Raw genomic sequence first — 11,465 nt, forward strand, 5'->3', positions numbered from 1 at the left:
GTATAAATTTAAACCATAAAAAAATTCAAAACATGATTTACCATGCTACATGAAAATACAGAAATGGAGTATTGATTTTTTTAGTTAAAAACAATGATACTCAAGTTGGAAATGTTGAATGACAGTTGAGGTAGAAAATCACACCAATTGTCTACCGAGGCTTGAATGGAAGCCAAACACGCAACAGAGAAATAAACATCTCGATCTTGCCTCTAGGCGGTTGAGGTTATAGAGAAACAACTTCAAAATATGGTTTGTGTTATGTTGTGTCACATTGCAGATGAATGTATTATTTATTGACGACGTATTATGAACTGTAATGCATGTTATGAGCAATACCTATCTATGTTTTGTGAATGCTGAACCACCTGTGCAGTGAATCTTTTACAATGCGCAATGTATGCAATGGGAAAATAATATATTTGCAATGGCTTAAATATTAAAAACCAAATGATCTAAACCAAATTTCATGTCCCCCCCTATACCTTCTAATAACACAAAACATTATCCCATTATCGAATTGGAATACTAAGTAGTTAATTTAAAATGAAAGTAGGTTTCCACGTTTGATCCAAGTTTCGCCAAAATATGAAATCCAGTAGGTATACGTGTTATTTGACGACTTTTCACAACCCTATGGATGAAGTGGATTTTTGACTTTGTCATAAGCTTGAAAATGAACCTTGGCTCGAAATCTTAGTCACTGACTAAATACGTATCACTTACAGTACACCAGATGTTAACCTTTTAATAATTTGTAAAAATCATGATCCAGAGGCTAAACATGTTTGAAGTACAGGGTGATTCAAAAGTATTGTTACTCTTTTGGAACTCTATAAATAAAAAAAAATATAGGCTATCATCACGGGATGAGAATCTATTGACAGAGGGGAATTAAACTTTGTTTGACACCACTTTGGTAAATATAGTTGCAAAGTTAGCCTCTACAGACAGTTTTTAGATTTTAACTACGATTTTAAATTAAGTACACACTTCTACCCCTCTGGATATAAAAATTTCATACTCTATGTAAAAATTTTCAACATTTTGTTTTTAAGCAATACCATCAGGGATCAATTAGTTCTATAATTTACCGCTCAGTTATTGTTGTTCACCATTATTGTAAGCTGCGGGGAACATGACTTCAAACAAACATAAAGTGCTCTGTGTTTTATAGTTTCATTGATTTTAAATTATGTAATTAATTTAAAATATTGGTTAAAATATAAAAATGTCTTTGGAGGCTAATTTTGCAGCTATGTTTACCAAAGTGGTGTCAAAGAAAACTTTAGAATTTCCACTTTCAATTGATTCTCAACCCGTGATAATAGGTTGTATAGTTTTTCATTTATAGAGTTTAACAAGTTTAACATTAATTTAAAATGACCCTGTATTTTATTCCTACCCATTTCTATGAAATTACTTGAGTTATTGTAAACGTATTGTTAATTTTGTATAAGCAACAAATGGAACAACTGATTCGTATTGTAATTTTATTGTAAAACAGTTGCCTACATTATTGAACCCTTGATATCCTGATCAATTGATTTGAAAATTCTTATAGTTTTTAAAGCAGCGCTATATATTAATTGTACCAACTAAATACCATTCTTTGTATTCACGTTGCTTTCGTAGTGCTGTTCTTTTTCTAATTTTTTCCACCAGATACTGAAGAAGAATGAAATTTTTAATGTATCTGTATCGGCCAAAATTAAAAGTGCCATGTCGTAAACTGTGTTGTGTTTGTCTCAAACCCGATAAACTAAGCTTGTGTTGTAGTCTCGTAAAACTTGTTGTCGAGACTGAACAAGCGCTTGAGTTGAACTAACCATGTAGTTAGAAGGCTATAGTCTAGAATATTACAATAAAGGAAATTGATATTTGGTACTCTGCAGGGGTAACTAAACTTCCTTGAAACTTTATTTCATGAATGTAAATGTTTACTGTAAATTTTATATTCAACTATGAATCATACGACTTCTACTCCAATATTAGGAGTAAAGAATTTGTTTGGTTATCAACAAAACTTGGTAAAGAAATCTTTACAATTTATGTGTTCATTTCCCGACTAAAGTTAGTTTTAATCTCACTTTTAAGCTCATACTCTACGGGTAAAACTAAAAAATAAATTAAATGAAATTCTCCTTTATTAAAGAAAAATTGGGATTGAACTAGCATAACTGACGTAAACATGCGAACAAAATAAGAAGAGAATCTTACACCCTTAACATTATGTGGAATATATTTCCGTGAGAGAAAATGCTGGTAACATAAGTGATGTGAGTATTTGTGAATTAAATTGTAAAAATACAGAAATATTATCATACGTGTGATTAAAATGAGGTCTTGCCAAATGTATATATATTTAATTATGTAAGGTGATTATTTGCGTCAAAAGTGTGGGCGACTAAGAAGTTGTAGAATGACGAGAGAGGGCTCAAATTACAGGGCTTTACCCTGTGACGGCGGGAAAATAGTTCAATTAAAAAAATATATAACACCAAAAGCCATTTACATCAGGTTTTTGTGTACTTCAATCCAGCTGATCTTGATTTATCATTTTCAAGAGTCAAGAGTCAAGAGTATTTATTCCATTGATCTATAGCAATACAGAAATAGGAACAGTCAAATATTCTTACTAAATGCTAATACATTAAATGAAAATTAACTGATAAAAACTATGTACAACAGGTTAAAACTTAACATTAAACTCTGACATTTCGAATTCATCAAGCGAATAAAAAGGGTTTTCAACTAGCCAATTTTTTATAGTTTTTTTGAAGTGATTAAATGGGATGAGTTTTGCAGTTTGGGGAAGCCTATTAAAAAACCTTACACAGTTGGCTTTAAAGGATTTACCTGTTTTGGCCAACCTGTGTTGGGGTAGATCCAGCTTAGCCTTGCCTCTCGTGTCATGTGCATGAAAGTGGTCTCTGGTGGTGAAATCTGAAAGGTGTAGTTTTGTGTGGATAAGTACTTGGTATATGTAAAGGTTTATTACTGTCATGATATTTAGTCTGATAAACAATGGTTCACAGTGTTCCACTTCATCCACTCTACACATAGTTCTCAAGATTTTCTTTTGAATTATGAGAATGTCGTGTACGGCACTAGAGTGACCCCACAAAACTATTCCATAACAAATATGTGATTGGACAAAAGAAAAATAAGATATCCTCAAATACTCATCCCTCACACAATCTCTAAGTTTCCACATTAAAAAAGACACTCTGGAAATTTTCTTACAAATGCCATCTATGTGATCATTCCAATCAAGTCTAGAATCTAAATGAAAACCAAGAAGCTTTACTGATTTATAGTTACTTCTACCTGCCATGCTTAGCAATAAATCTTGAGTTTTATCATTATTGCAAAGCAACTTATTTGATGAAAACCATATTTGTGCAGAGTTGTAAGCATGATTTATGTTCTCCTCAAGAGTTTTCAGATTGGAATGTGATGAAAGTAACGTTGTATCATCAGCATAAATGACTGTCTGAGAGGGTATGTTGTAAGGTAGGTCGTTAATGAAAACTATAAAAAGAAATGGTCCAAGAACAGAGCCCTGGGGAACACCAGTTGTTACAGTTAATGTTGTTGATTGGCTAGAATTAAAAGAAACATATTGTTTACGATTAGACAGGTAGGACTTCAATAAATTCAGAGAGTTGTGTGAGATGCCGTAGTAAGAGAGTTTGTCAAGGAGAATACGATGTTCAACACAATCAAAGGCTTTACTCAGATCGCAGAGCTTTAGAGACACTGATTCCTTATTTTCAAAAGCAGTAAGAATGTTGTCAACCAGAGTAGACACAACAGTGGTTGTTGATTTCTTTGATCGAAACCCAAACTGGTAGGGACTAAATAGATGGTTTATGTGGAAGTGATGATTAAGCTGAACTTGTAGGAGTGACTCAAATACCTTAGAGAAGATGGGAACAATTGAAATTGGTCGATAATTCTGTACCAGAGCCTTATCCCCTTTTTTATAGACAGGAATCACCTTAGAGACTTTTAGTAAATCAGAAAAATAGCCCTGAGTCAAACACTGGTTAAAGATGAATGCAAGAGGCTCACTAATATACATTATGGTTTTTTTTTTTTGAAAAAATTGTTAAAATGGTTTGGATCAATTGTTATTTTAGTGTTGTTTGTATGTGATTGTGTTTCTAAAGAAATCACCTCCCATGCGGCTTTACACTTATTACTTGAGTTTTCAATATAATTTTCATACGTCTGCTTCTTAGCCATTTTAATATTATCCTTGTATTGCTTCTTAAAAAACAAGTAAGCCCTGTAAGCCACAACAGTATGGACCGAGTGATCTCTTTCAAAGCACTTATACACATTATGATAACCTAGCATTAGATCTCTAGATTTTCTTAGATCGTCTGAATACCAATTAAATTTTTGTTTGGTTGTACATTTACTCTTAGATGATACTAAAGGAGAAGCGAAATGCCAAAGATTAACATACTTTTTAAAAAATAAGTCAAACAAAGCTTCTACATTTATCTCATTACATAGATAGGAGCTTATCATTTCCCAATGATCATTTTTTAAACACTCAATAAACAAGGAAATTTGTTCTTCATCTTGTCTGCGAAAATAATGTTTGATTCCAGATTTATCTGAGTTAATTTCTACATGTTTCTTTCTATCTATTTTATAATTAATAAGAAGAGGATCGTGATCAGATAAACAGGATTTCATAACTTTTACATTGTATAGATCCTCAGAAAAATTAACAAAAACATTATCAATACAAGACTTTTTTCTGGTTGGAGACAGATTGGTTACAACTAAGTTATATGAGCGCAAGATATTAAGAAATGTGACGGTAGTAGGTTCGGTAATTTGATCAAACTTGATGTTGTAGTCACCACAAATAATAATTTTTGTACCTCGCTTATGAATTTGTTTGACTACTTTCTCAAAGTTGTCAAAGAAAATTTTAGTATCACCATTAGGTGGTCTGTACAGTGATATAATGACGAGATTTAAGTTCTTAAGCTTTATACAAGTTATTTCAATATTACGCTCTGAATTGAACATATTTACATCAATTTCACAATACTGTAAGCTAGATTTTACATAAATACCAGCACCACCGTTTTTACAAGTTTTACGACACATAACACTTGCAGCAGTGTAGCCTATAGGAACAAAAAATGGAACTTGTATTTCTTGCAACCAATGCTCACTTATACAAAATATATCTATATTTTCAATATTAGCAATGTGTTCTAATTCTGTTACTTTATTTCTAATACATTGAATATTTATTTGTATAATCTTCAGAGTAAAGCTAGCATCACTTTTTAGATTACCTTTAGTTATGGCATAATTCTCTGATATATCATTCGTATTATGTTGCATTACATCCTGTTGTCTAAAAAAGTTGAATTTACAACATTTTGGTTTGGTGTGCTGTGAAATTGGCCTAAAGATATATTGGAAAACCTGCAATTTGAAGGTGGTGACAATGGTGGAAATTCTGTTGTTGAGTCCAGATGAGGGGGTGGTGGAGAACCGCAAGGCGCCACACTAGGCACATCTCTCAGCTCAGGTGATGGTGATGGAAACTGGCATGGAGAAGTGTAGGACTCTGTTGTCATCATCTGCTGCCGAGATGATGTGGATAGTGGAGGGGCTCGACTCGGGTCCGTAGCAGGCATCATAGACACAATAGTCGAACTGGGTGGAGTAAGTGGATTTGGTATATATTTTGGAAGTCCAGGAGGTACAGAAGGTGTGGACAATACTTGATGAGCCAGAATGTCTGTAGATGGCGTTGAATTTCTCACGTTCACGTTGTTAGGACATGGTTCAATGAGTGACAGATTGACCTCAGGTTTCTTGAGTTCCCGTAGTCTCAGTTCGGTGGCTTGAGTACTTTGCAGTGCCAACATGTCAATTATACCTTTACTTAATATTTGTTTTCCTGATCTGTTGAAGTGGAGTCCGTGACGTGTGAAATGACACCTTTTTAGTACTTCATTCAAATCCGCATACATTATTCTCTGTTTACCCCTATTGTTTATAACCTTGCTAATCATTAGCTTGTTAGCATAGGCAATGTCCGCATTAAGTTCTGGTCTATCATGCCGCAGTGGGACTGTATGTATGATGGTATTTGTTTTAACATCAATTTCCAGTAGAGTTTCAACAGCTTGTGACACTGAAAATGGACCAACTTCACCAGGACCAAAGTCATTAGAACCTGCGAGGATTACTAAATGATCTTCCTGTTTTAGTTTATCGATCATTGGACGACCCGCTTCAATTACAGTCTTTAGTCTTGCTCCTGGTTTTGTAAGTACAAAAACCTCATATTTATCCTATAGTTCATGTAGATATGAGTTTAATCCCTTCCCTTGGCTATCACTGAGTACAATAACTTTTTTCTCTGTTGTTTTTTGTTGTTTGTCTTTTGATTGTTGGGTTTATTAGATAGATTGGGTCTTGATGGGTTATGGATTTCTGCAACTACTCGGATTTTTTCAGAAGGTGGTAGAATAGGAGATGTTAATGTTTCAATATTTAGTGGAGAAAATCGGTTGTAAGTTTCAAATGAGGGGATAGCTGTGGTTATAGCCGTGCGTGTAGAAATCTTGGGCATTTTGTAATCATCATTAATTGTTTTTTTCTCACGCAGAGAGATAATTTCTTTATCTTTTTGCTCGATTAGTTGATTCAGCTTTTTGCAGTCCAAATCAAGTAGATCAAGCATACACTGTTTGTTTTTAATCTCATCTCTAAGAATTTTTTCATTTTGGATCATAGCTTGTATTTTAGATTTTAGATTGACTATCTCATTTTCAGATTGTTGTTCACAGCATAAAGATTCTTCCATTATTGCTCTTGTTTTGTCTTTTTCACGATCTAGTCTTGATTCAAGTAGCTTGTTCTCGTTTGCCAGATTTGTTAAGGCTCCGTTTAAATCCGAAACAACTTTGAGACTAGCATCTAATCTGCTCAATAATGTAGTTACTTCCGGAATGATTTCAGCAATTGCCTCATTTGAGTATTTATTAGCAGTTACATTTAATATACTATGGATGCGGACTGCAGCATCGCACACTTCTTCATTTAAAAGCTCATCTTTCATATTTTCTAGATTGTTTCTAGCGGCCCGCTTTAGGTTCTCACGCGTTCTGCGAGTGATCATTGTTAGTCAAAGCTATGGGCGCCCTAAGTATGCAACTTTGTGACAGAAGAGTACTGCTAGAGTGTATTGCCACAGTTGAAGGGGCACCAAGGGTAGATCGTTTTACGCTCAACAGAATGCGTGGGCGTTCACTCCAAGCACTAATTCTCAACCCGGAAGATTCCCACAATATTGTTTCTTTACCCTTCCGCTGACAACCTGTAGACCCAAGTGCGCATGCGCGGATTTAAAAGTTTGAAAACAAACGGCTGGTACAGAAAGCGGTTTGAAAACCTAATCAACAATTAAAAATATGTCTTTTAAACTGAACGAATAATAAGTACTAGATCAAGTCTGGTATGAACTTACAGTCTTATAAGTCACGTCACTTTAATCCGCACTACAAAACAATCTTCTAAGCGCACTGCGTATATTAATCAATGAATTTATTCGAAAATTAACTGGAGCAAAAACTCATAGGTAGTTAACTCATGGCTCCACGATTGCCAACCCGCACTGCCAGCATTGCCAGTGCGTAAATATTGTAAAATTGCGTAAATATTGCGTGCCAGTACGCACGCAATATTTACATTTGGATTACTTATTTGTCTGATTATTATTACTTACTGATTAAATTCTGCATTGTACCTTATACTATATAGACTAAAACCAGGGATAAAGTTACCTGAGACTTTCATACATTATATTACCATGCATTTGAAAATTTGTGTATTTTTATGTAAATTATTTAAGCGTTAATCGGTAGAAACATGGGAGATGGCACAATACCAAGGAATTAAACTTAGAATGGCTGATAAAATAATGAATAAAAAAGTAAAATAATTGGCTTAAAACTAAAATAATAACAATAATTAATTAGTTTTAAAACACTTCAGCTTTGTTTTTTTTTTTTTTTTAAACACATATATTCACGAAGTAAAGAAAATATTTTACTATGTTAACAGTTTTTCAGATTTGAAGGTAATTATAGTGTTGCAGGACTTTTTAACATGAAATAACCACATTGACTAAATTATCAAGGATTCCAGATTAAATGGAAAATGTATGCTGTATTTTTATTTTAAAACATATAATATTGTTTAGTGGAGATTTTAACCAGGTACTGCCTGTTGCACCAAGACAAAAAATGTAAAAGAAATATAGCTTTGCATGCATAGTATGAATAGTAAAGGGACCATTTACGTATTAACAGTAAAACCTAGAGGTAGTTTCCGTTTCTTAACGTTCCTAAATCAACCAAAAATGTGCATGTCAATGCTGATGAAAAATAATTTCGTGATTGGTTTCGATAATTGGGCCATGGAACGCTAACTAGGCAAAAGAGTTAAGAATCTGCCGATGATAAGATTTTTTTTAACTATTAATAAATATAAGTTTTCAAATAAAATTATAATTCATCTCTTGAATGAAAAATGTTATACTGATAACAAATAATTACTTAAAAATGCGGACGAAGAAGCAATTGAATACTTCAGTGTGGTAGTAATATTTACACCAATGGTCTAAACTATGAACCCACTGAATTTTAAATAGGCCTATTTTAATAGAATATATAAAGTCAAAGAAACTTTTAGAGGTATACTACCACACAAACTAACACTAAGAGTACAATAGTTTCTATTGTTGTGGGGATCAGAAACAAATCTTGGATTAAGTTTGTTTAATACTTTTACACAGATTTTTTAACCTTAAAAAAGGAGTATACATTTTAAAAAGTATAACTTGGTCGGAGGGCTAATTTAGCGGGTTTTACCGATAACGAAGGTAATCTCACATACCTGTATGTGCCATTTCATATTTCAAGAATACAATTTCCAAAATTCTAATCAGGGGAGCCTTTTTTTATTGTCTTAACCACAAGACCAAAGCTACCTTAGTAAACCAGTCCCTTCCACAAATAATATACGTGCCTAGCAGAGTTAAACCTCCTGGAATGATTAAAGTTATTTATTGAAGTAACATCAACAAAAGCATACAAAGTGACTGTTTCTACACAAAAGATATGGTGTACAGGGGTATCTATCCTGATTAAATATCATAGATATTGGACTGAGTTTGATTAAACATTATCAAAATAATTTGTTTTACATCTGAACTTCTTGTGGACTTATGTTCCTACAGTCAACTAATTTTCTTTATAAGGTACTGTTTTACAAATTTATATAAGATAAAAATATTAAACTCTCCATTGTTCTCAAACTCTATAAAACACTCATTAGCTCATAAACTCCGTTCTAGAGCTTAAGGAAGGGTTTTGGGACTAAAGTTCGACAATATCCGAAAAATGGGCTTTTGTTTATTTTAGTTTAACTTAAACAATCAATAATTTTATTAATACTTATGAAGTCAAACTGGGTTAAACCCGTGGGTAACAGCTAGTTATAATGATTTAATTTTTATGTGTAATTTCATGAGTACCAATCCTTAAAGGGAAAAATTCAATAACTTTACACTTAAATAATTTGACTTTCAATAACCACACAAATACTTGTGTAAATAAAAAAATTATTTTACGAATTACCTATTAGTGATTTCTATATTATTTCTAATTAATTTTATATTTTTTTACCTAAATTAGGATTAGGAGAATATGTTTTTTTGCAAACCTTCTGAGTGTTTTATTTACCAACGAGGACGTTTGCTTCCACGCATTCTGTAATTTAAACTATATTCTTGTTATAATTGCGGATTAAAATTCTCTATAAAATGTTTGAGATCCCAACAAAATTGTAATTTACCTTTTAAGGCTTTATTGGACGATTGTTTTGGTTCATACGTTTAATCCACATTAACAGTGTTTAAAACGCTACTAAGGGAGTAAGCGGGGATTTGCGTAAATAACTGTGGTTGTGTCCAGTTTGGTTTATGATACTGTTTTATTCACTCTGAGCCCTTAATACTCTAAGTTCTGAAACCCCTTGCGGACTGAATTGAATTTACATATACCCTTTAATATGAAGGGGATCTGCGTATTTAATTAAATTTAGCATATAACAAACTACACTATATATAAATTAGCATTGGTGTCAGCACTCATTCAACAGTGTAAAAACAGTTATTTCATTCAGTATGATATGAAATCCTTTTGAATAGCTTTATTTCATCTATAAAAAAGTGTTATGCATATTGTATAGTAATTGTTAGGTGTTTTAATAAAACATATATTGATATGGGCAAAGAAAGAAAACATTCTGATATAGTACGAGGTAATCTGAACCAAACTACCTCCAAACTACCAAACTACTAGGTAGTCAGCGGTAAACTATTAAAAAAACTACAAAATGTAGATTTAACTTATATATTTTAATGACAAAATTCACAGAATTAAAGCTATCAATATCTAAGAGATACGAAATATACTCGAATTGCAAACATTTGTCACCAGAACTAGTAAACAAACTTTAATGACTTTTTGGGATCTGGGACTTTTTACTAGACATGATGAAAGATTTCCTATGTAATATTCTAAGCTCTCTAAGCCTTTGAACGTAACTAATTTAGAAAAATTGCATTTTTGACATATAAAATTAATTATAATTCATTATAGTAGCTCCGGAACTGTATTATCCTAATTGGTTACATTACCTGTCGAACCAAACTGATCCCGATCGTGTAACGGCAACGCTGACAGGTCAATCAAACTAAAAGTATTCAATAATACCTCGTATGTTAAATGTATGTATCGTGTGTGTGAACCAACAACAAAACTTTACAAACGGATTTAATATTTGTTTCTAGACTGTGTGCTTGAAAATGGCAGCTTGCCGTAAAATGTATTTTAATGTAATTTAACTTAGTAAAATTTAATTTAATAAAATGTAACTTAACGAAATATAACTTAATAAGGGATGTAACTTAGTTAAATGTGACTTAGTAAAATGTAACTTGATAAAATGGACTTAATGAAATGAAACTTATTAAAAAATGTAGAGTATTATACATCGATGGCCGAAACATGTACTTATATGAAAGTTGCAATATGGAACTGATAACAAGTACTGTGGAACCAATTAATAAAGATAAATTTTCATATTGTAAAGAAACTTTTTAGTGAATGTCAAGTAAGTAAAATTTACCCCTTTGTGAGGAATCTTAAACTATATTTTCATAATAATGTGGTTGATCGTAGCACTTGACTTAAGATTTAAGATGGAATAAATATTTTATTTCACAGAGTATGCACCCAAAATTCATCATGACTGATTAAATTAAAAAATTTAAAGGATACTAATATTTGTTTAGGACAGAATCGGATTTTTTTCAAATAGTAGCACATTATTTTCAATCTCTAACT

General features: G+C 32.4%; 1 protein-coding gene across 1 annotated transcript; it reads right to left on the reverse strand.

Annotated features, from left to right (window-relative positions):
- Positions 1 to 5,378: 5,378 nt before the first annotated feature.
- LOC128982460 (uncharacterized) lies at positions 5,379 to 5,912 on the reverse strand. Its single transcript, XM_054401421.1, has one exon. It carries the CDS (start codon positions 5,910 to 5,912, stop codon positions 5,379 to 5,381), a length of 534 nt encoding a protein of 177 aa, XP_054257396.1.
- Between the last annotated feature and the right edge of the window lie 5,553 nt (positions 5,913 to 11,465).

The sequence above is a fragment of the Macrosteles quadrilineatus genome, unplaced genomic scaffold (assembly GCF_028750875.1).
Source record: "Macrosteles quadrilineatus isolate MER2022 unplaced genomic scaffold, UCM_ALF_1.0 Scaffold_353__1_contigs__length_88464, whole genome shotgun sequence".
In the NCBI taxonomy this organism is placed as follows: domain Eukaryota; kingdom Metazoa; phylum Arthropoda; class Insecta; order Hemiptera; family Cicadellidae; genus Macrosteles; species Macrosteles quadrilineatus.

Coding starts and splice junctions, on each gene's coding strand:
- LOC128982460 (XM_054401421.1), bottom strand. CDS start 5,912: ATGTTGGCACTGCAAAGTACTCAAGCCACCGAACTGAGACTACGGGAA.